This window comes from Ostrinia furnacalis, unplaced genomic scaffold (assembly GCF_004193835.3).
Source record: "Ostrinia furnacalis isolate ACB-3 unplaced genomic scaffold, ASM419383v2 OfSCF0932, whole genome shotgun sequence".
Classification (NCBI taxonomy): Eukaryota; Metazoa; Arthropoda; class Insecta; order Lepidoptera; family Crambidae; genus Ostrinia; species Ostrinia furnacalis.
The window spans coordinates 1,154,006-1,180,605 of record NW_021131171.1 but is presented as its reverse complement, the minus strand read 5'-3'; the positions used below and the strand labels follow the sequence as shown (position 1 = coordinate 1,180,605).

Below are 26,600 nucleotides of genomic sequence, written 5' to 3'. Positions count from 1 at the left end.
CTCCGTCCCGTTAACTCCTCGCGATTAATTTCCGTTAATCTTCGCGATTAAGTCCCGTTAACTCCTCGCGATCAAGTCCCGTTAACTGCGCGCAATGGGTGATTTTTGCCGTCCCCGTGACAGTAGGTATGTCTCTCTGTAGATAAGAATAAGTGTAACGTTGTCTCTTTTCTCTTTATAAAAGTGTAAAAGAGAAAGATTATACTATCACGGTGACCAAGTCACCCGCGCGCGCATAGTACGTCTAGCGGCTGTCGGAATTCGAACTACCCTCGGATTGGCACTACGCACTGACACTGCTAAAGCCCGGTCTGTGAGCACGTAGAATTTTGTCCAACGACCCCAAGCTACCCATCCTTATCGCTGTCGCGACTGTGCGACGGGCGCCCGCAGTGAGTGTGCGAGCGCGACAGCAATATAATTACGCGCGAGCGATAAGGATGGGTATCTTGGGGTCATTGGACAAAATTCTACGTGCTCGCAGACCAGACTATAGCCTACTTATTGTTGCTCTAAGATTATTCTAACAACTTATTACGTAATAAAACATCAAAATATTTGGTTACAATTCCTTTTATTATCTATCTCGGAATCAAAACGTAGTCGTCAACTAATCAACGTACAAGAATATCTTTCTCTCGTTACATACATTATCCCATCCAGTGCAGTACAGTGCAAAATTACGGCACCATTTCTCCTAATACTACCCGTTCGCGCTAAGTTTGCCGGTCCGTGGAATGCGCGTCCCCTCCCCCAACCGCGATTAAACGCAATTAGTTAGTGATTAAACGCAATTAATGTGTCTTATTTTACGCAAATACATAATTTTTATCAATAATAATAAATAAAAAATATTTTAAATATAGTTTGATAAAGTTATAGACGTTTTTCTTCGAGTGACGTCATATCGCCAGGGGCAAACTTAAAGCGAACTAATAGTATTTAGATACATATTTTTGCAACATACTACACAAGCCATTTTAATATTGGCAACATTTTAGAGTAAATAGATTGGCTACCAACCTATTAACGTTGCAAGGCGTGTGTCCCATAACATATTGTTTTTTTCGTTTCATTAGGGGCATAAAATTTCAAATAAAAAAGACACTAGCGGGGCATAAAGTTTCAGTGTTGCCAACTGTTTAATTTTAAAATATTGTCCAAATGTATATTTCTTGGCTCGTTTTTTCTATCATTTTTACCCAATAAAACAAAACGAAACGGGAGTCCAGAACACACGCCTTACAATTCCCATGGTTTTTTACACTCATAGAAAGACATACATCTGAGTTTAACCTATTTACTATGTTTATACACGTATAAGTATTTTTATTTTGAATAAAATCGTAACAATAATGTTTTTGAAAAAATTCCAAACAACAATTTCACTAATTTTGTATGTGGCAATTTTACTACTTTTGTTTTAACACAAATATTAACAAACAAATTAACTAAATCATTCATTCGAGAAATATTACCAAATATATATAAATATGGCAGTTATATGTTATCTATTAGATAATAATAATATGTCACTATTTTGGCCATATTCTTTGATCACAAACATACAAAAATGCATTTAAATTGTAATTTAACAACAAGTTGTTTAAAATTGTTCAGTCAAGATAATTGCAATTAATAGTTTCATAAACAAGACTAATTAAACGACTTGTATTTAGCAAAATGTTTTCAAGATGAATCTGGAGAAAGAGGCTAACGATTAGCTATCTCACTCACTCCCGTTGGAATAATACAATAAAAAGAGACGGATATATCTATAAAATAATGAAAGACTTTTGCTTTGCATCCATTTTGACGTCTTCTAAATAATAATGTCGATGTAAACTAAAAATAAAACTAAATTGAATACATGGCATTCATACACTTACAATACAATAAACCTTACACTAATATGGATATTTACATTCTAACGTGTAATAGCTGAAAAACTTATAATAATATCTTGTATAAATGTATATTTGGTTAAAATATTGAGCAGAAATGACTGAATATAAGAAGAAAATAACTTAAATAAAAATGCAAATAATAATGCCTCAATGAATCAATATGGCTTGACATTTATGAGAGCAATATGTCAATAAATAAGTTTTAAAATAACTGCTCTGAAATTAAATAGAAAATAAAGTTGCCAATTCAGTTCTTTGGGCGCCATTTTTTTTTTTAATTTAGTCTTCACTCTTATATTTCGCGCAGCGAGAGATAAGGCGATCAACACAAATATTTTTATCTGACATCTTGCGTAGTCTGACTGACAAGTGCTTTCTGTCTCGCTTACATGCATTTAGCAGGAGCGAAGTTGCTAGTGTTTTCGATGTTTGAACTTGAATGTGTAATGTGTTGTTCTGTATTCAAGTATTACATTTTAAAGATGAACTACACTGAAATGTCCCACCGACGACATTGACAGAAGGGCGCCATGTTCAACTACATGGTCTCCACCGTGGCAAAAGTCGGAACCAGCGATCCGCTATTGACGGTGGCCCCCCTGTCAGTGTCAAATAAAGGACAGTTCAGTGTAGTTCTTCTATATGAGTATGTTTTCAGCTCAACTCTCACTACGCGACCAATAAACGTTACACGTGAGTGCTTGTGGTCAATGAGCGCCTTAATATTCATTAAAAATACCAAAAAAGCTGCTGCTATCAGTCAATTTGGAATGTCAATAACATAAAATAGCTGAAAAAAGTATTTGTAGTTCATCTTGGTCTACGAAAAGAATCTTAAATGTTCGCAACATTCAACTTACATGCTAAAACATTAAAATATTGCACATCATAATTATTAATTAATATTGAAGCGAATTAATTATGCTACGATATAAATAAACAATATTATGGCGCTTGGGAATTAAAGTTGTTACTTTTATGCAATACCTACTTGAAAGATTATAAGCATTTTTTTAAAGCATATCAAATAATAATAGTCAAAAAGATTCCAAATAAATTAAATTATTTTAATTTTTAGTCAACACAATGGTTTAAGGTAAAAGTGAGCAAATATTAATTTGGACCAATAGTTTTAAAGCAAAGAATTTTTATCACAAATTGACTTCACATTCTAATAATAAAACTTAAAATTTAGTCGAGTTAACAATTTTAAATTATTTTTTACACGTAAATTTCCTACATGATTTAAATCAGTTAAATATAGTGGCCTATTAATTAAATTTCTCAAAAATACTATTATTTTATACCACTAACATTCGTATTATCAATTTGAACATTATATTTAATGGATTATTTAAACTATTATGTGAGCTCAAACAGTAAATACCAACTGTCATCTGACCATAGATTACTTCTAACCAAAAAACCATAGAGTATGGCATAAGCTGCTTGCCACCATCGACTAAAGCTTCAAACATAAAATGCTGCCTGGATCTATAAATGTCTTTGTATCTCTCCAAAATGTGATTGCAGTTGATATTGACTACATAAGCCCACATATTCTATCATAAATATGTACAGTTTACCATCCAAAATTACACGATTACATGAGCATAAATATAGCTTTTATACAATATTTGTCTTACATAATAAATTATTATACTCAATCATAATAATATACTGCGACAATTTAAGTAAAGAGTTGTGCATTTAAGTTATTTATATGAATACATAATCACCTGCATACATTAAAAATACTGTGTTGATATAACATTGGCTTCTAACAAAATGTATACATATTGAGAGATGTTTAATACTACATACAAATGTATATCTTATTATGTATTTAAGTATGAGATGTGGAATGATGTTAGATGTTCTAAAGTTATTTAAAAAGTTACCCTTTTGCATCAATGTTATGTTTCAATTTGAATTATTCAGTAAATATAGAGATTCTAACTATAAATGCAATATTAACTCAGATTTTACTATTGGAAAAATATCAAATATTGTTTGAAAAATCTATCTTATTAGAATAAGATAACAACAGAAGTACAAACATCGATATTACAAACATTTAATATACATTTTAATACATTGAATTGATTGTTAAAATGATAATTTAGTATAAGTTACTTCAGAATTACTGGTTGTGTCTTAGATCCTAAATTCAAATAACTGCCTTCATTAAAAAGATGCCTCAATTACTAGTAATTCATACTGAGCAATGATCCAATATAGATTGGATCATTTATGGGTATCTAACTTCATACTTTGTTACTGTCTTTTTATTGAGAGATGATCACAAACTTACGTTAGATATAAAGTTACTATCTTCATATTATGGCAAACAAGATTATGTCCATATTACAATATAACTTCTTAATAGCTGCAGCATGAGCTATTAATCATACTTCATTGTACAGTTCTTCTAACACATTGGGAGACATGTAATGCTTAGGCCCAGAACAGACGGTGAAACGCAACTGCAACTTTCTGATGATTCTAATGAATGAAACTGAAACTGAAAGTTTTAAACTGGTCGCGTCATGTGTGGTCTCTCAACGGACGCTATGGCAGAAACTTAGATGCAACTCAAAAGTAACTAGAAGTTGCAGTTTCGTTGCAGTTGCGTTTCACCGTGTGTTCTGGGCCTTAGTGATTTGTAAATCACTGCAATTTACAAATATACTTAATGTGCACTTCGCTACACAGTCTTGGACTTGCACATATTTAAAAACACATGCATGCAATGTGTACAGTGGCATTTGTGATGTCGTATACTTCACAATCTTGCACTAAGTTGCACTAACAAGGACAATTCGTCAAAATTCGTCACACTTGTTTTGCAGGTCCCTCGCCAATATTACACTTAGTTTACACGTATCACTAAAGTAGTCCGTGTCACTGCAGCAGTCCGTATCACTATAGCGGTCCGTATCACTGCAGCGGTCCGTATAACTACAGCGGTCCGTATCACTGCAGCGGTCTGTAGCACTACAGCAATTCGTGTCACTGCAGCAGTCCTTATCACTGCAGCGGTCCGTATTCACTGCAGCGGTCCGTATCACTAAAGCGGTCCGTAGCACTACAGCAATCCGTATCACTGCAGCGGTCCGTATCACTGCAGCGGTCCGTATCACTACAGCGATCCATATCACTACAGCAGTCTGTATCACTGCATCGACCCGTATCACTAACTCAATCTGTATGACTGCAACGGTCCGTATCACTACAACGTATCACTGCAGCGGTCTGTATCACTACAACGTATCACTGCAGCGGTCTGTATCACTACAACGTATCACTAAAGCGGTCCGTATCACTGCAGCGGTCCGTATCACTACAACGTATCACTAACAGCGGTCCGTATCACTGCCGCTTCACATGTGTTCGGCGAGGTCTCGCGCGGGCGCGTGCTAGAGCAGCGCGCGCCGGCAGTCGTCGCGGTACGCGCCCGCGCACCCCCTGTTTCATGTCTGCCATCTGAAATGGGGATAGTAGACTTAAGACAAGGCAACAGAGTTCAAAATTATAGAACATTGTTTCCATAATCTCATATTTGCGGCTGTAAACTGGCGATCTCACATACCTGTCTGCCATTCACTCGCTAGATCGGTCACCTGCCTGCCGCTTCACTTTCCGGTATGTCAAACTCGACCTTCATTGGTCGGGTTTTTTATGGCGGTCAAACTGTAGATCCTGGCTACACAGGAGTTGCAGCAGTGGGAACGAGAGGTGGGAATAGTCCCGTTTCCAGTCTGTCACTTGCTACCTCGCTCGCCTGCCTGCGGCTCGCTAACTAGCTCGCCTATACGCCACTAGCTAGCTCGCCTATACGCCACTAGCTAGCTCGCCTATACGCCACTAGCTAGCTCGCCTATACGCCACTAGCTAGCTCGCCTATACGCCGCTAGCTAGCTCGCCTGTATGCCACTAGCTAGCTCGCCTATACGCCACTAGTTAGCTCGCCTATACGCCACTAGCTAGCTCGCCTATACGCCGCTAGCTAGCTCGCCTGTATGCCACTAGCTAGCTCGCCTATACGCCGCTAGCTAGCTCGCCTGTATGCCACTAGCTAGCTCGCCTATATGCCACTAGTTAGCTCGCCTATACGCCGCTAGCTAGCTCGCCTGTATGCCACTAGCTAGCTCGCCTATATGCCACTAGTTAGCTCGCCTATACGCCACTAGCTAGCTTGCCTGCCTGCCGCTCGCTAGCTCACCTGTCTGCAGCTCACTCGCTAGCTCACTCCCTTGCCTGCCACTCCCTCGCTAGCTCAGCTGTCTGCAGCTTCCTCGCTAGCTCGCCCACCTGTCTTCCTCGCTAGCTCGCTCACTTGGCTTTCGGCAGCTCTATCTGCCCCTCCCAGGTCTTGGCGAGGTCATCATCATCACCATATCAGCCACAGGACGTCCACTGCTGAACATAGGCCTCCCCCAATGACTTCCACATCGCACGGTCGGTAGCGGCCTGCATCCAGGGCCTTCCTGCTACCTTTATCAGGTCGTCGGTCCACCTTGTGGGCGGACGTCTCACACTGCGTTTTCCGGTTCCGGAAAACTTTCAAGAACTGAAATCTTTATATATTTTTTCACTCGCTCGCTTGTGACGACGTTTGATGTAAACCATAGAGATATAGAGAGAAGCCAACTAATGCGCTGAGTTCGAAACTCAGTGTCGCATCAGAAATTCACACACACAAAGAAATCAAATATGTGCTCATTCGTTCGAATAATCTTTAGTAGGTACTACCAGGCCTGTTCATCTCCGCGAGTTTGCATCGAAAACAAAACACGCGCGACTACCCCTCCTGAGATACCAAATCGACAGGACAATCACGAGCGAGTATTGACGCACGCACGTATTCTTCACCCATTTGCATTGTAAAGACATTAAACCATTTGTAAAAACGGTGGTGCAATTAATACTGTGCAGTATTTTTTAACTGCCTGAATAATATTAGAAACACAAAATATAATTCATGCTTATTCATGTATTTCCTCCGCCATTTTTCGCAGTTTGGCACCTCACGTCACACATCATTTTACCGAAGTCAGCCCTATGTCTTCGGCGCAGTACCGATCACTGACGTTTGTCAACAAAATGGTGCTCGCCTCTTGACAAGCTAAATTACACCATATTGTTAACGACATTGAGCATAATTTTTTTTAAATACCTTCGCGAAGAAAATCTTCTGTACGAAGTACTTATTATTATTCTGTGGTACTACGCAAGCAATGTAAGCTGTTTACATTATGACGTCGCTGCTGTCATCATTGCTTTCACGAACAATGTGTTCTGTTTTTGGGCATATTAGCTGCGACACCGGCCCCGCCCCCTTGTCACATCCGTTTGTTAGTCGTATACCTCGAAATCAAAAAATCCTTGTAGCTTCTCACCTATTCGCATTTCACCGTGATAGCGTTTTTTGTTGTAGCGTGTAATATCGGTAGTATATTTTGTTACTAGCATATATTTTTAACAGATTTTTACAACAGTAGCAAATTTTTATGTAGCATGTATTATCAATAGCCTATTTATTAAGCCGCATAATAATATATTTTGAATAGATTTTTACAACAGTAGCAAATTTCGATGTAGCATGAATTGTTAATAGCCTATTTAGTTAGCAGCAAGTATTTTATGCATTTACAAAACAAAACTATAGAGGTATAGTGCTTAAAGGAAATATCGTGATATGTAATAACGCATTACAAACAAATATCTATCAAGGTGAAAAGCGACTACAGTGAAGACAGGCAGGAAAGTAAATCTACTATGAATTTTTTAGACAATTGTAATTAGCTATCAAAAATTATACTACAAAAATAAAAATCTATTCAGAAATTTTGACGCTGACATAGCCCGACGGATCAGCAAGCTGAAGTGGCAGTGGGCAGGGCACATAGTACGCAGAACTGATGGCCGATGGGGCAGCAAGGTTCTGGAGTGGAGGCCACGTACCGGAAAACGCAGCGTGGGACGTCCACCCACAAGGTGGACCGACGACCTGATAAAGGTAGCAGGAAGGCGCTGGATGCAGGCCGCTACCAACCGTGCGATGTGGAAGTCATTGGGGGAGGCCTATGTTCAGCAGTGGACGTCCTGTGGCTGATGATGATGATGATGATGATGATGATTCAGAAATTTTGATATCGCGGAGAAATGCAAATAGGTGAAAAGCTACAAGGATTTTTTGATTTCGAGGTATACGACTAACAAACGGTCACATCTCCCTTTAGTTTCTGTGATCTGTTATATAAACTCAAACTAAGCCCTCTGTCTCGCTCGCTCACCTGGCTTTCTGCAGCTCTATCTGCCCCTCGAGTGTCTTGGCGAGGTAGATGACGAATAGCTGCGAGAGCGCCACGCCGAGTGCTACCGACGCGATTGTGTAAAGGTTGCGTTCCGACCACGATCGGACTATCTCGATGCAGCCGCTCGTCCATATGCGTTTGCTGGCTTCGGCCACCTGGAGATGCAGATAGTAATTTGTTTAGTAAGTTTTAAGACTTGGTTGAGACAGCGATAATCGCACGGTTACTGTTCAGTGTTTTGCAATGAAAATCACACAGAAACCGCGCGGTTATCACGCGTGCCTGAACAAAACCTGAAGTTGTTTCAAATCAAAATTATCTTTATTTGTATAGACGACGAATGAATCGAGAATGCTTTAGTTTTAGTGCATTGAGTTCGCCTTATTTGGCATTAAAGTTTAATAAATAAATAATGAGGTAAAAGTGCTCTTTAAAAGCCTATTTGCAAAATAAATGAGTTTTTATGTTTTTTAGTTCTTACAAATCGTCAAATGCCCTTTTTCACTACCAGCGCTGTGTTTGTTGGAGCTTGTCAGAAACTAGATTTTTATTCAGACTTTGCGTTTTCATCTGAGAAAAAAATCTTATAGCAGAGAAATATTGGTTGCTTATTCTAAATTGAAAATTATTTTTGGCTATAAAAGGCTTCTTCTAGGTCTCATCTATCTATAAAAGATTGGTAGATACTTTTCAGACAATAATTTTAAGCAATCCAAAGTAAAGACCTCCTTGTAAAAACGAAAAGACTACTGATACACAAGCTATGCTTAGTGCAGAAGCCTAATAAGAATACTCTGTACATTGATTTAATAGCAATAAACATTTTTATTATTTATTTAAAACTAGCTTTCCGCCCGCGGCTTCGCCCGCGTGGAATTTTGTCTGTCACAGAAAAACTTAATCGCGCGCGTCCTTGTTTCAAAAATCGGGATAAAAACTATCTTATGTCCTTTCCCGGGACTCAAACTATCTCTATGCCAAATTTCATCAAAATCGGTTCAGTGATTTAAGTGTGAAAGCGTGACAGACAGACAGAGTTACTTTCGCATTTATAATATTAGTAGGATACACAAACACTATCAATATCCCAAGGCATACTCACAGGGTAGTTCTGCACGCCATACCCGCACATGATGTTGACCAGCCCCGAGGATATGTCAGTAGCGTTGATGCAGCAGGAGAAGGGCACGCCGCAGCGCTCCACCGACGGCGAGGAGCAGTTGAAGTACTCGTTCTTGGACCAGTCCATGTACCCGTCTGAGGTTAAACCGCAGCAGTGGAACTGGAAAAAGATTATTTATTTATTTTAACTTTAATGCCAAAATACATTTGTACATAGATGGTAAAACAGGGAAAAGAAAGTCGTTTAGTAAAGTCCGGTCGCCGAGCGGATAGAATTTCGTCCAATGACCCCAAACTATCCATCCTTATCAATCGCACGCAATTATATTGCTGTCGCGCTCGCACCACTGCGACCGCCCGTCGCACAGTCTAGTCACAGGAAAAGGGATAAAATCCGAAAGATCGTTACCACCATAGTGGCGCCACCAGTCGCGCCATCAAAACATATACAGTATGGAAGGTACCACCAGATTTCAGCTTAGGTCCGCAAGCCAGTGATCAACATGCACGGATCACTCTTGCAGTCATTTAGTCACGATGTTTCACAACTGCTGCAATGAAGCAGTCACAACTGCTCGAGCGGTTGCTGCAACTACCAAAAATGTAGCTTCATTTGTGAAATATTAGGTAGCTCAAGACAGTGTCCAATTTAGAGATAATCATTGCTGTCGCGACTGTACGACGGGCGGTCGCAGTGAGTGTGCGAACGATCTTTCAGATTTTATCCCTTTTGCTTATTGAAATAAGGCCCTAAAGTGATCTCCCACTGCCGCTGCTTGAGGAGAAAGAGATTTTAGTTCTGTTGTCGGTTGGAACAAGCAATAGGATAATAGTAAGAAGATGAACAGTTGAAGTACTCGTTCTTTGACCAGTCCATGTACCCGTCTGAGGTTAGACCGCAGCAGTGGAACTGGAAACGGGAACAAACAAATACACGTTAAAACAAGGGAAAAGAAAACAGTCGATGGAGCATCTGATGTCATGCCCTGAGTGCCCAAGCAACTGCACTCAGGAGGATTTGATGAGTGCTACTGACAACGCCACTCTTGTGGCGGAGTTTTGGGCTGACACTGTGTAGGTTTGTTGTCGACACGAAAAGAAGAAGGGGAAAAGAAGGTCGTTTGGTAAAGTCCGGTCGCCGAGCAGATAGAATTTCGTCCAATGACCCCAAACTACCCATCCTTATCAATCGCACGTAATTATATTGCTGTCGCGCTCGCACCACTGCGACCGCCCGTCGCACAGTCTAGTCACAGGAAAAGGGATAAAATCCGAAAGATCGTTACCACCATAGTGGCGCCACCAGTCGCGCCATCAACAAAACATATACAGTATGGAAGGTACCACCAGATTTCAGCTTAGGCCTGCAAGCCAGTGATAGCAAGCAACATACACGGACCACTTTTGCAGTCAGTCACGATGAAATTTCAACGTGCTACCAACTGCCCGAAGAAAGAAAGAAAAAATATTTATTTGACGACTAATACAAAACAAACAATGGAGAGACAAGAGAAAAAAAAGTTGTCAAAGAGGTCACACCCACTTAGTATCATCTCGACAGTTGACATTCGAAGCAGTCACAACTGCTCGAACTGCTGGCGACCGAAAATGTAGCTTTATTTATGGAAAATTTGGTGTCATGACAGTGTCCTATTTAGGGATATAGAATGCTATCTAGGGAATGAGCCCTATCTAGAGCCCTGAAGTGCTCCCACTGCTGCTGCTTGAGGAGAAAGAGATTTTAATTCTGTTGTTGGTTGGAACAAGCAATAGGATAATAGTAAGAAGGGCACGCCGCAGCGCTCCACCGAGGGAGACGAGCAGTTGAAGTACTCATCCTTCGACCAGTCCATGTACCTAGCTGGAAATGGAAACAAACATACACAGGTTAAAACAGGGGAAAAGAAGTTCGTTTGGTAAAGTCCGGTCGCCGAGCGGATAGAATTTCGTTCAATGACCCCAAACTACCCATCCTTGTCGCTCGCGTATAATTATATTGCTGTCGCGACTGTGCGACGGGCGGTCGCAGTGAGTGTGCGAACGATCTTTCGGATTTTATCCCTTTTGCTTATTGAAATAAGGCCCTGAAGTGATCTCCCACTGCCGCTGCTTGAGGAGAAAGAGATTTTAGTTCTGTTGTCGGTTGGAACAAGCAATAGGATAATAGTAAGAAGGGCACGCCGCAGCGCTCCACCGACGGCGACGAGCAGTTGAAGTACTCGTTCTTGGACCAGTCCATGTACCCGTCTGAGGTTAAACCGCAGCAGTGGAACTGGAAACGGACATGTAATAGGTGTTAAAACAAAACATTAAGTGAGCTGCCACACTGGCGGATTGCAAACGCTTTCAAAGCGAAGCTGCGACGCAGTGAACACGCCGCGTGTCCGCGCTGCGCGGCGAACATACAGTATTGTTAATTGTGAAATATGTAAAACGTTAAAATATAATCGTTATATAGTTCCAAAATACTGAACTGTCCTATCCATGACATTGACAATGGGGCGCCACCGTCAATACCGGATCGCTTGTTCCGATTTTTGCCATGTTGGAAACCATTTAGTTGAACGATGGTAGCGCCCCCTTGACATTGAGTTTGGTGGGACAGTTCAGTGTGGGTCATCTATAGCCAATGAGCTGCTGTCATAGTGACATTGACGTAATGTCAATGTCACACGAGAATCAAACGTCAGAATAGCGGGACGCGCGGAGACGACTCCGCGCGCTTTTGTGCTAAGTGACGAAATGTATTTAAAATGAGGCAATATAATGTGAAAGTTGAGTATTCAGCGTTTTATTTAATAGAATAGATCTACCGCCCTCTAATAGTATGGAGGGCCCGCCAAGAGGTGATCAACATACAACATGCGGCTCTTGCAGACGATTCCTACAAAGTCACTACTGCCCGAAGCAGTTACTTGCTCGAGCGGTTCCGTGGATTGTGTACGTAGAATAGAATACTGTACTTTGCTAGCTGCTTCAAGCTGTTCATATGGGGTCCCTGTATGTATCTACATATTTGGAATATTAGATAGCTCAAGACACCATGTGGCGGGACCAGTGGCGCCACCATGGCGTCGTCTATAGGGCTTTAAAGTAATATAGTTCCAATCCCCTTGCTTGCAAGCTTGTAGTAATAGTCCTGTTGTAAATAATATTATGAAAGTTGGGACAAGCAATGGGATAACAGTGAGAAGGGCACGCCGCAGCGCTCCACCGAGGGAGACGAGCAGTTGAAGTACTCATTCTTGGACCAGTCCATGTACCTAGCTGGAAATGGGAACAAACATACACAGGTTAAAACAGGGGAAAAGAAGATCGTTTGGTAAAGTCCGGTCGCCGAGCAGATAGAATTTCGTCCAATGACTCCAAACTACCCATCCTTGTCGCTCGCGTATAATTATATTGCTGTCGCGACTGTGCGACGGGCGGTCGCAGTGAGTGTGCGAACGATCTTTAAAGATAAAGGTAAAGATAAAGATATTTATTTACATAAACATGTGTGAAAACATATTACAGAGCAACATGATTTGGTCTTACAGTTTTAACAGGTAATACAACATGTTTTACCAAGATATTGGCATGTCAATGATATGTCAAGTAAGAATGTCAATAATACATTAAAATTCATAATAACAATAATTGATAATAAAAGTAAAATTATATTTAAATTAGTCAAATTTTGTCACTCAAGAAGTCTTGTACAGTATAATAGGCCTTGTCAATTAGAAAAAAAATCTTTCGGATTTTATTCCTTTTCCCTATTGAAATAAGGCCCTTAAGTGATCTCCCACTGCCGCTGCTTGAGGAGGAAGAGATTTTAGTTCTGTTGTCGGTTGGGACAAGCAATAGGATAATAGTAAGAAGGGCACGCCGCAGCGCTCCACCGACGGCGAGGAGCAGTTGAAGTAGGGTGATTGCTATAGTAATTGGCCTGTACATAGTTATTGGCCACCTTGGCTAAAATAAAAATAAACAAGCATATGTACGTTATTAAGAGTGGAAAAGAGACACAAATACTTTCTCTGAGCAATACGCTGTCCAATGTAGTATGTCTGANACCTGTGGGATCAATTAGACCCATTTTTATGGTTATAAAACCAAATAAAGATCTCACGTGTCCTCTTTAACAGATGGATAGCGATTAATCCCAACTTAACAGTTTTATAGTCATAAAAAATGGCTATAGCGTACGTAACTACCTATTTTTTGAAGAAGTGACTCTGGATCCTTGTAAAGACACATTTTTGGGGTAAAAACCTTTCCTTTAAAAATCAAAATCAAAAAATTATCTTTATTTGTTTAGACTAATTAAATTAGTTCTTGCAAATCGTCAAATGCTCTTAAGGAGCCTATACATGTCTCATTCTTTTTTTGCCCTACCAGCGCTTCGAGACAAACATTTGGCAAGTGCTGAGAAGAAGCGCCGCAACAAACTCAGTCACCACTGTCTGCCGGTTTAAAAATAAAAAAGTAGGAAGTTACATACATTCAGAAGCAAGTTACTTACCACGCGCTCCCGTTGATAGAAGGTGGCCTTTAAGACGCCCATCTAGCACGAGACCGCGTGGCAGTTTTGAATAAATTTCTTTAGTGCCGTGCTAATTTCTAGGTTAATTGTTGCGTTTTAATGAAATGAAGTTTAGAACTAGGCTTTCAAATGGTACCAACGTTGATGGGAAGTGGGGATGCATACGTTTGATAAGTACTTGTCGCGGGAGGTGCGATTTATTTGATGCCGAGTGTATATTAATGTTACCCCTCCCGTGCCGCTTCCATAACACAGGCACGGACTGCGTGATCTATTCCGATCCAATACCATCATCTAATACCAATGGTATTTGTTTTTATACTTTTTTATTTTCTATTCCGATCGGATACCACTCTTTAAATTAATTTTAATAAATGTAAGATCTAAGTGCTCCGAACTAATCCCAAAACATGAATCTTGGTACAGTCAGAAAAATGATTTTATTTGTCTTTATTTAAAGTTTGGTTAAACTGATTTTCCTACTAATATTATAAATGCGAAAGTTTGGATGTCATGATGTCTGGATGTTTGGATGTCTGGATGTTTGTTACTCTTTCACGCAAAAACTGCTGAACGGATTTTATTGAAACTTTACAGTATTACTGTTTATAACCCAGATTAACATATAGACTATAATTTATGACGATCTGTGACATACTAACTTTCACGCGGGTGAAACCGCGGGCAAAAGCTAGTATTAAATAAACTCAATTTATTTTCACAACTAAATTTTTTTTTATGGACTGTACCTACAAACTTGTTATGGTATTCGTTTAAAAAGTGGTATTCGTTCGGAATAGAAAATAATAAAGACTTAAAACAAATACCATTGGTATTAAGTAGATGTTGGTATTAGCAGGCCTGTTCATCTCCGCGAGTTTACATCGAAAACAAAACACGCACGATGACCCACCTACAGGATACTATTCGACAAGGCCTCACATACGAGCGAACATTGACTCACGCGCGCGTATCCTTGTGTATGATGGAAGAAAATAAAGAAAATAGTAGTAAATACTGTGCAGTATTTAACTGTCTAAATAATAATAAAAACACAGAATGTACTTTTTTAAGTTGCCTCCTCCTGCCTGAGAGGTAAATAAGTAGTTAATATTATTCATGATAATTCATGCTAAATCATGTATTTCCTCCGCCATTTTCCGCAGTTTGGCACCTCACGTCACATCATTTTACCGAAGTCAGCCCTATAGCTTCGGCGCAGTGCCGATCACTGACGTTTGTCAACAAAATGGTGCTTGACTCTTGAGACAGGCTAAATTACACCATATTGTTAATGACATTGAGCATACATTTTTTTAAATACCTTCGCGAAGTAAAACTTCTGTACGTAGTACGAGTACTTATTATTATTCTGTGGAATAGATCTACTGCGTTAAGCGCTAAGCCTATAAGTCAGTTACTCGTAATAACTTTATTTCCTCAAGGTGAATATTTCTGTACCAATTACGCAGTTGTGCATCCAAATGCATTTTATGGGAACCTCCCGCTTAGTCCGTTTTGGTGCACTCCTGCGCACAGTATTGTTGGCTGGAACAATCTTCGTGACAATGATTCGTCTCGAGCTGTACAGTGCCGGGAGATTAAAATGTTTGCATATAACTGTAGGGTTCCTTTGGGCTGGAAAAAGCAGTTATGTAGTTTTTGCAACTCACGAAGGCGATTGAGTTTTAGCACAGGTTTTAGTGTGTGTACACACATAACGATAGTGTAATGCCTAGCTTGTGACCGCAGTCTGTGGAGGAACACTATCTGTGGTCGCGATCCTCATCAGTGAGGGAACGAGGAAGAAGAAGAAGAAGAATGCCTATCAAAACTTTTAAAAAACGCTACACAGTAGCGAGCCTCCACACATTTAAAGCCCACTCGCCTTCGTGAATTCAACAACTATACAATATTGTTTAAATATAACAAACTTTCCTAACACTGACTGGTGTCCGTCCAAATCATAAAATTCCATTAAAATTACAGTATTAGAGAATGGTCCTTGAATTCGCATTAAGAATATTATAATTTTGAAAAGGTTTGAACGAAAATCTATGTACTATTGGTACTTTGTAATCTATGTTTTTTTTTGCAACAATGTAGTCTGATGTACTGTCGACTGTATAATAATAAATGTCACATTTCGACATAAATTAGTTCAGCAGTAAGGATGTTATACGGTGTACCAAAAAGTAACAAAAAGAAAAATATACGGAACACGACCAAATAACTGTCTTTTAACTTCAATCTTTGTTGACTGCTCTGACGAATAGATTGGAGGAGTAGTGGACCGGAACGCGCTCGAGCTGGGAACGGAACCCGCACTACGGGGGTCCAGACTCCGAATTACGGGACCCCACGGTGGTCATTACGAAATTAGACTGTTTAACGCCCTACCGCATTAGAACTACTTGAGATAAACATTAACTGAAGTGTGAACTTTTTTTAATTTAGCCTATCTATACTGTCCCACTGCTGGCCTTGGCACAAAAGCCAAAAAGGGAGAAAGAGAGTTTCCTGAAAAGAGCATCTTTATTATAGCTGATTCCCAGTGTCTAGGTAATTGTCTGGAAGAAATAACTTTGTAGCAACAAATGTGCCAGAATGTTGCCATCTCAATGATACACACAGCAAACTTAATTGGGTATAGATAGAGTAATTAATTATCTAATTATAGATACTTCAAAAACACTTGCCAGTGAAGTAAACGAAATAAAAATAAGTACTAACTACAGTACAGAAATAAGTCTAGCTACAGCATTTTAGACTATAAATATTTAAGAAGTCACCAATGTTTATTTTTATTTTATTATTACAAGCTTTATATTGACTTCACTTGTTAGTATGTGTGGGACAAATCTTGCAACTGAATTTAAGACCAGTTCTCCTCAACCGATTGAGCTGAAATTTGGTATAGGTACTTATGTAATTACGATGACAATGCAATGTTATGGTACCATTGAGCTGGTCTGATGATGGAGTCAGGAGGTGGCCATAGGAACTCCTAAACGAAACAGCGGAAACTTGAGTTTGGGTTCGTTGGATTCGACTTCCCGAGCACTTTGGTGCTAAATGATGACCAGGGCCCAAGGATTGAGATACAACTAAAAAGTGTAAAATAAAATTAAAATAAAAAAATAACTTTTTTAAAAACAAGCTTTATTTAGAAAGCTTGTAGCGCAAACAGAAAAAAAGAGGAATAAATTCCATGCGCGATACAAGCTTTCGAAATAAAGCTTGTTTTTAAAAAAGTTATTTTTTTATTTTAATTTTTTGTGTTGCAGTGTACATAAAACATTCCTATGCTAACCGTATAAAATCTTTCTTCTAAGACGTTACAACATAAAGATCAATGTTATTAAGAAAATTCATGAATTTTAAAACACCCATTTTCAAGAGATGGATACATTTTTATGACTCTTAAGATACATTTTAAGAATGCCACCCAGAGGAAAGTTACGTACCGTAAACTGGGCAATGTGTTTTTTATGTATTTAATGCATTTCATTTACAAAACTGCTACATTTTCTTTAATTTAATGCAATTACAGCATGTTTTAGATTATGATGACCCATCACATACACATCCATTGCTATGGAGTATGCTTATCTCTTTTATGGTGAAATAGAAGGTATTTAGTTCATACATGTCTACAAGTTTACTCGTAATATGAATACCTAATACTTTTATTCAACAACCAACATTATGCCCCTAAGCGTAGAACTGACGGCCAAAAATTGTTCTGGAATCGAGGCTACGTACGTGGGACGTCCACCCACAAGGAGGACAGACGACCTCAAGGGTTGCAGAAAGGCACTGAATGCAGGCCGCTTTCTCCTGACCAATCTAGAAAACATTGAAGGAAGCCTATGTTTAGCAGTAGAACATGTATTGTCTTATTTTTATAACAATAAACTATGTAACCACGGTGTTTTGTTTGATATGTAGTTGTCTGTAAGTACACGTTTCTATTACATAGAAAATAGCTGGGTAAAGGTTTTATTATAGTCATAAAATAACTTGTGCTCATGCCACCGTGAAGCAACCATTACCGTATTAACGCCATTATAGTGGTCATAAAACGCGTACTACGTCACTTTCACTGAACTTTTCCCCTAACTCTTACATACTATAAGGAATACAATGGAAAACACTGAAACTGAAACAGTGTTCTACCAGCCACACTGAAAAAAATGTTTGGTTACTGCTTACACAACAAAAGTGACCACCGAACACTTTGGTTATGAGGAACAAAATGTTGTGTAAATTAAACAAATAATTATGTAGTGAGCTAGACTTAGTTTAGTTATAGTTAACACATAGTTCGGTGGTCACTTTTGTTGTGTAAGCAGGAACCAAACATTTTTTTCAGTGCAATTGATCATCATCATCAAGTCACATTGGTCTCCACTCCAGGAGCACGACCCTCTCCAACTTCATCATCATCATCAACAGCCCTTTACAGTCCACTGCTGGACTATGAGCCTCCTCCACTATAGTGCAGGGTTTTGCCATAATCCCCACGCTTGGCAGGCGGGTTGGAGATCGCAGTTTAAAAGATTGATGTTTTTCAGAGAGCGCTGCTGCCCATTCTCTGTTTGATGTGTAGTCCCTAAGTCGCCTCTTACGACACCCGCGGGAAGAGTAGGGGTTGGTGACAAATGTATTCTACTCTGCCGTCTTAGCTGCCGATTTAGCCTTACTCTCCACGCTGGCCAGACGGGTTGGGTTGGGGAGGCCTAATGTTCGCATATTTGTCCCTTAGATAGAGTTAGGCAAATGCAATATTGCATAATTTACATATTGCTCAATGAATTCTTGCATGTCCAACAGTCAGATGCATGTTCTTCATTGCTGTATGCAAAGAATACAAAAAGGTACCACGAGTCATAAATGTAGAGACTAGCTATGAAACTTATCTATCTATTCTATTTTTTTTACTCTGAATGTGTATATTCGCTTATGTACTTTCTGCGAAACAAAGAATTATCTATCTATCTATCATTTTATGCTTTTACATACAGATTTGCAAACATTTCTTTAAAACAATCTCAGCCTAAATTAAAGACACGTTAAAAATATCGGAATAAACATAAAATACATAAGTACATTAAATATGCACTTTACCTATATACGTGTAACGGGCTTGTTTGCTGATAACAGAGCATTGACACCGAGGGAAGAGGTCAAAGTTAGCCTTATCAGCAGCTTTAGTTACCTACAGTTTTGTAGTAGAGTATACAACTTGTTGTACGTGATTTATGTTTTATTAAGTCATTAATATGTAATTATTATTTCGTACGTTCGTTGTAAGCAAATGACATCCACTGCTATTAATTCTTACTTAAGTTTAGATAATACTTTATAGTTTCTTGGCATCAATACCGATTCAAATTAAAGAAAATTGGCGCCATCCTTTCTAAGTTACAGAGTTGGGCTGAGTTGCACAAACTAACTTTAACCGTAACTATAACAATAACATGGTAACATGGAAAGCATTGGGGGAGGCCTTTGTTTGAAAGAAAGAAAGAAAGAAAAAATATTTATTTGGTATCAAAGATATTACAATACAGATCAACAAAAGAGCAAAAAAAAAGAGAATTATTTGTACCAAATTGGTCTCTGCTCAGTATGAGGCCATAACGTACTCGAGAGCACGTTCAGTAATGGATGAGATGATGATGATGATAACAATAACCAGTGCTTTTTGTATGGAGTTTGACAGATTTTTGACGCTTGTTAAAGTAAGATGGTGCAAGCATATAGCCTAGTTAGTACCTAATTGATTTCAGCAATGCAATACATATTATATGCAACGATTTATTGTAAACACAATACAACCTTGTTGTTATTGGCGTTAGGAAGGTCAATATGCTGATATTATTCATTGGACATTCAATTAAATGTAGTACCTATTACAATAATAAATGCGAGCCATATAACGTCATTATTTACATTGAAATCAATTTAAAAGTAATGGTTTTCATCAACAGATAATTTTACTGTTTACGTAAAAACAGTAAAATCGAAAAGACCCGTTTAAAAACAGGGACTTTCAGAATAATCGCTTTTCTTGAAATTCTTACAAATTATTTTACGATGCCATTGTTAGAGATAGAATAGAATAGAATAGAATTTAGATTACCTTTCTCTGTAATTCTTACTTCTAAAGAATGCAGAAAATAATTTTCTTCGTTTGTTAAGTGGAAAATTGTGTTCTTGGAAACAGTTGAAGTTATTTTATGTGTTTTTCGTTCCCAATAAATATAAATATTACGTGACGGTATATACCTACCTAAATTATACAGGGTGGAATTTTGTAATGCCACCTGGAGGGAAAGTACTCTTNCAAAGGTGTTAATATTGTAGATAGAAAAAAATTCTCAAAGAAAACATTCCTTTATTTTTGAAAAGAAATAGAACCGCATTCAAAGATTTCCAAAAATTTGCTTGCCACACCCGGGAATCGAACCAACTAAAATCTGTTAAAAATTACACCCTGTATTTTTATTGCATCGATCGTTAGGGTTAAATATAAGGATGAAATATCTCTAACAAACTTGATAAATCAAATGAAAGGAAAACCATGAAATCTTACATTACTTTAATTATGTGCAGAAAATTGTATGGTATGGTAGTGAATTTTCGAAAATTTTTCGAAAATCTATGAATGCAGTTCTTTTTCTTTTCAAAAATAAAGGAATGTTTTCTTTCAGTAAAATTTTCTATCTACAGTATTAAGAGTACTTTCCCTGGAGGTGGCATTACAAAATTCCACCCTGTATATAGCTGCTTGCTATGCTGCTGCTACCTATATTTAGCTGCTTGCATTTTAGTGAAGGATTTTCTTTTTATAGATTGTAGAGTTAAAACTTATTTGTCTTCAAAAATAACATTTATGATCCCTATTCTTGAAATTATCGATTTAGAACGAGTTACATTATTTTCTTAGTTCTCTGTAAAATGAGGCCATGACTACTTGCGACAACTATGTTATGAGCAGTTAATGCAGCGTCTTTCCGTTCTATACATGGCCAGAACGCACCCATAGGAAACTGCTCGTGTATATTTCGGAGTGCCTGTTTGTAAATCTGTGACTCCAAACTATACACGAATTTTGCGTACTGATCGTGTATAGTTTGGAGGAGCTTAGTAAAAAAAGTCATCTCCAAACTATACTCGATTAGTTTCTACTACACCACTTACACTTGACTAGAGTGTGTTTAGTTGATATTGATTTAGTAAAATTCAGTAAAATATGGAACTATATTTAAAATTACATTTATTTGATATTATTACATAAAATATTATTATTTTACTGAATCTATAATAAATCTAGATTTTTAAAACTATTGTAAGTGGTTTTTTAAATTAAATTGATTAGGTAGATTTCAAATTAAATAACAATTTAATTAATATGAGAGAGAGTGAGAGAAGAAAGTTCAACGCGCATTAAATACAATATTATGCGAGACTTTAAATGCTAGGTTTGTATTGTCGGCCGTTTGGTGTAGTGGTTTTTTAAAATGTTTGTCGTAGTCCAGGGTAGGTCTAAACGGTGAGCAAATACGCGCGCGATATTGTTTTTCTGTAACAGACAAAATTCCACGCGAGCGAAGCCGCGGGCGGAAAGCTAGTATGTAATAGAAAGAGAGGTCAATAAGTCAAAATGACTAGCATGCAACTACTCGCGTATAAATTGTAATCACGCACTTATTACAATACATACATGATTAGTCCGTATGCGTACTGGCGATGTATATTTTGGAGGAAGATAATTGACCTAAGTCACTACAAAGTATACGCGAGCAGTACGCAGCGTATGCGTACTGGTCGTGTATAGTTTGGAGGAGCTTAGTAAAAAAAGTCATCTCCAAACTATACTCGATTAGTTTCACACCCTTGCGTTCTGGATATGTATAGAATGGAAAGACGCGTTAATGCACTCGCCCATTTGCCCTTGAATGGGTCAGATAAGTCACGTATTGAATAGAATAGAAACCCGGTTTATTTTATGCTTAAATCGGCATATAATAGTAAAATAACTTCTTTAGTTAATCTTCCAATCGTTCTAAAAAGGTTTTATACCTTTTCAGTCATCTGTCTCCCGCATTGCTACGAAGGGAAGTACATAGAATTTATTTTCGTACTCCTGTATTCTTCTGATTAAATTCCTTGCAGGTTCCAAGACTGTAAGTATGCCCCGGGACTACTCAACCTTCATTGATTGGAGGTCAAACTTTAGATCTTGGCTATACAGGAGTTGCAGCGGTGAAGAAAGGTTTCATCATGATCATCATTTCAGCCACAGGACGTCCACTGGTGAACATAGGCCTCCCCAAATGTTTTCCATGTAAATCGATTGGTAGCGGCCTGCGTCCAGCGCTTCCCTGCTACCTTTATGATGTCGTCGGTCCACTTTGTGGGTGGTTAATATATGTATGTACAGACGATAATACATCAAGCTAAACACTGTGGCATTTACGTAGTTGTAAATAGGGGCGACTGTGCAACAAAAATGTACAGTCTGATATGCTGTCTTACCCGTATTCACAAACGATGATTGCTTAAGTGATGCAGCAAATCGAACGCACAGCGTTGAACAGAGCTCTGTGGTGTCGTGTGTCACCCTATGCGTCCACGCGCACTGTGAGACCTCATAGTAACGTTTGTGAATACGGGCGTTAGAGATTTTACAAGCCCTGTGCAAAAGATAGTTTTATAACTAAATGTAGGGTCGTAGACCAGTACGTTAGACATTCAATACTGGAGATAGGATTACTGCCCTGACCACATTGTAAGCCGATATCATGGTAGCGAGGTTGAACCTAGGCATGCTCCAGTGGTCTCGGGAGACCTAGGCTAAAGTTTGCCGAGATTTGTTTCAATAAATAATAAATAAATATGTATTTATTTTCCAAAAAAAGATACATATTCTTGACTAAATAATAATGTAAGCGATGCACTAGATACTTTTTTTTTTCGGGGAAAAAATGCATTGAATTGCATACCTACCCTGCGGGGACAGGCCGGTAGGTTATGTGGGGCTCACCAAGTCAGAAGGACAAGGCATACTCACTTAAAATACCCCGGTGCTCCGTCATTCGCCTTAAGTGGGAAGGAACGTTCTGTGGGATATGCACTAGGTACTAAGCTAACCTATTTAAATATTTGCCAGTGGGACCCAAACTAAGCAGTATAGCTTGTATCTTGGGTTTCAGAGTGCAGTTATCAAAAGGTGACGTTCATAGAAATTTAATAGAATAGCGAATCCATTAACTCTTATGTACCATCCTAGACTGCATCTCATTTAACACCAGGTGCGATTACAGCCAAATGACAAATACCTGCCATGTTATGCATAAAAAAACTCTATATTAATTTCACCGGTTATATGTACGACAGATTCGGTAAATATTCTGCCACTTTAATGTTTTACATTTATAGACTATTAATTTGGTCTTCTGCAATCTATACTAACATTAAAAACAGAAACTCGTCGTAGAGTTTGTGAGGCTATAGGAGGTAATCTCTGGATTGAAATAAGTGATTTTTTTCCAGTAATGCGAATTATTTGCGAGTGCTAAATCCGAAAACTGAAATCTTCACCAGGGAAGGTGACACAGTTTTTTAAATAAGTACAGGAAAAAAATGGCGCTACGAAGTTCGCCGAGACAGTTAGTACTTATGCCATAAAAGTATCTGTTTTAGTATAGTTTGCCCCAAAAGGTTCAGCCGATCAATGCGTTTAAGTCTGATCGCCATCGCCATCGTGCACGCCGGCTGCACGCGTTGGTTTGGCCGAACCTTAACTGTCCTACAATAAACAATTCAAATTTTGCAGGATGCCATTTCTATATCATGTACAATAATATTATTTCCTGTTGTGACACATTATAAATACGAGTATCTATCTATAACTGTCATCCTACAGGAAAACAATGGTTATTGCTTTTGATAAATGTGTTTATATTTTATATACCTACCTAGGTAATAGGTATATGAAACGATTATTACGTCAGTTATTTGTAAATATTTACAAAATACTTGTAGTAGATAAATTTGTCATGACCTTCCTCCAAACCTAACCTAACAAAAAAGCTCTGTTTTCAGCAGATTTCACATTCTGAAGCAAATTAGGTAATCTACTGTATTTCTACACTAATATTATTAAGAGGAAATATTTGATTACCTACTTCTTTGCTTTTTGTATTGAAAAAACTCCGAAATTACGCGACCGATTTGGAAAATTCTTTCACCATTATCCCTGTTGAACATAGGCTGCATAATTTTATTGCGTTATGAAATTCGCCGGATCAGCTAGTGTGTATTTTACTCATAAAGAAGAACCGACACAACATCACTACTCTCATAAATAAAATGCAGCCAGATCACTAGTCATCATCATCATCATTTCAGTCATAGGACGTCCACAGCTGAACATAAGCCTCCCCCAATGATTTCCACAATGGTGGGTTGGTGGCGGCCTGCATCCAGCGCCATCCTGCTACCTTTATGAGGTCGTCGGCCCACTTTGTAGATGGACGTCCTACGTTACCCTTTCTGGTACGTAAGATCACTAGTACCTATATAAAAAATATTCTCATCAAAATGGCTTTAATTAATAGCACATATCTTTTGTACGTTTAACCAGTTTAACTCTACCACTGCAGCACAATAATTTAGGCCAGTGCTGAGAAGAGTATTTTTCAATAACTTATGAGATCACGTATTTCCTGATGAGATATTCTGCTGGTGATTCAATTTTTTTTATTAGTAAGTAGGTCATGGTCATATTGTTAGTTTGTTTACTAAAAACCTAACTCTGCTGTTTATCCATAATTTTGTGCCTTGCTTTTGTGTGAAAGAGTAGTTGACACCATAGTCAATTGACATACTTTTTAGGATCTGTCAAAGCCCAACTCTCCTAAAATGGAAAAGAGAGCCAATCTTGATTAATTTTCGAACTCATTTATACTACACTCGACATCAAATAAATCGCACCTCCCGCCGCAAGCACTTTCAAACGTATGCATCCCCACTTCCCACCAATATTGGCACCCTTTAAAAGCCTAGTTCTAAACTTCATCTCATTGAAGGAAAGGTTTTTACCCCAAAAATGTGTCTTTAGAAGGATCCAGAGTCACTTCTTCAAAAAATAGGTAGTTACGCTTGAGCTACTTTTATTGAATGATCAAACGAACTTACCAAGTGAAGTTCGATCTAAATTATCCTGTTTTCGCCGAAGAGATTTATTTTACCATGTAGTACCCCTGTACGACAACCCAATCCGCACACAATATTCAGCGTAGTAGTATTAAAAAACAAAAGAGCGGGCAACCCCACCCCTACCACGCTGTGGGCTCGGTGTCCGAGCGGTCTCATTATATTTAGAGAAGAGATGACATTGACGTTTACCTCCAGGGAAGAAGATATAGAAATCTTCGGGTTGGGAGGGACCTTAAATCTCTTCGGCGAAAACAGGATAATTTAGATCGAACTTCACTTGGTAAGTTCGTTTGATCATTCAATAAAAAAATGGCTACTGGTTAACATCGCGCGTTAACTTGGAGCTAAAAATGGGTCAAAGTTACGCGTCGTGTCACAACGCTTATAATAAAAATGTACGAGCACTTGCACAAAATAGTTGTTACAACCAACCTTTTGTTGGGTCTAATTCTCGTCACTACACTGCACAACTTAAAATAATTACGTTTTTTGTCGGTAAAAACGTCCTGGTGACGTCACTTAAGCATTTTTCTTATACTGCGTGCGGTCGTTGCGCGTGCGCACAAAGGAATGAGACCGCTCGGACACCGAGCCCACAGCGTGGTAGGGGTGGGGTTGCCCGCTCTTTTGTTTTTTAATACTACTACGCTGAATATTGTGTGCGGATTGGGTTGTCGTACAGGGGTACTACATGGTAAAATAAATCTCAGAGGCGAAAGCAGGATAATGGCTATAAAACTGTTAAGTTGGGATTAATCGCTATCCATCTGTTAAAGAGAACACGTGTGATCATTATTTGGTTTTATAACCATAAAATTTGGTCTAATTGATCCCAGAGGTGAGCCCAAAGTGAGGTCTCTCTCAAGTCACATTTATGGTATATGTAAATCATTTATTTAGAAATGAAATGTGTTTTTGTTTAAGGATATTTATTGGGCTTTCAAATAACACCAATATTGTTGGGGTACCATGATTGAGTCAGAAGAAAATCTTTAAAGTTCGCGTCGCGGAAGGTGCGGTTTATTTGATGTTGAGTTAACACTGAATCAATCTAATTAATACAAATTATTTAATTACAAAGCTACAAAAATAGCATAATTTTAATAAAATGAAAACTAGCTCGGTTTTCAGGGCTAGAACGAATTATTTTTAAGAAGTTGTGATTAATGGAGTCAACTAAATAGATACCCAAATATAATGTAGGTACCTAAACATAACATTGCATCATCAAAGGACAAAATCACATACATAAACGATAGTGTTTCACTAAGACATACTAAATATTCGCAGGAAACGCGACCAGCGGTCTCACACATTTTCACACTCAAAACAAACCTGAAGCCATCAAACAACACACATAAACCTCGACCGAACCGCGTTCACAATAAAGCACCTAATCAATATTCAGCGTGGGCGTAAGCCACAACAATCGAAACGCTACCTTAACGTCATTGCAATAAAACAGTCACCCGTTCGTCGATAACGAATCAG

At 38.6% G+C, this 26,600-nt stretch overlaps 1 protein-coding gene across 1 annotated transcript; it reads right to left on the bottom strand.

Moving 5' to 3' along the window:
• Nucleotides 1-1,808: 1,808 nt before the first annotated feature.
• Nucleotides 1,809-11,615, bottom strand: LOC114350635 (tetraspanin-33-like). Its single transcript, XM_028301502.1, has 4 exons — nucleotides 11,560-11,615; nucleotides 9,330-9,447; nucleotides 8,207-8,382; nucleotides 1,809-5,393 (listed from the first exon to the last, which is right to left on the bottom strand). The coding sequence occupies exons 1-4, from the start codon at nucleotides 11,586-11,588 to the stop codon at nucleotides 5,381-5,383; spliced, it is 336 nt and encodes a 111-aa protein (XP_028157303.1). The 5' UTR covers nucleotides 11,589-11,615; the 3' UTR covers nucleotides 1,809-5,380.
• Nucleotides 11,616-26,600: the final 14,985 nt, after the last annotated feature.

Bases quoted from the DNA above. Each gene is read 5' to 3' on its own strand.
- LOC114350635 (XM_028301502.1), bottom strand. From the start codon at position 11,588: ATGGACTGGTCCAAGAACGAGTACTTCAA. The intron at 9,448-11,559 runs CTGCTCGTCGCC...CGAGTACTTCAA, and splicing joins TCCAAGAACGAGTACTTCAA to CTGCTCCTCGCCGTCGGTGG. The intron at 8,383-9,329 runs GTGAGTATGCCT...CTGCATCTCCAG, and splicing joins ATGGCGTGCAGAACTACCCT to GTGGCCGAAGCCAGCAAACG.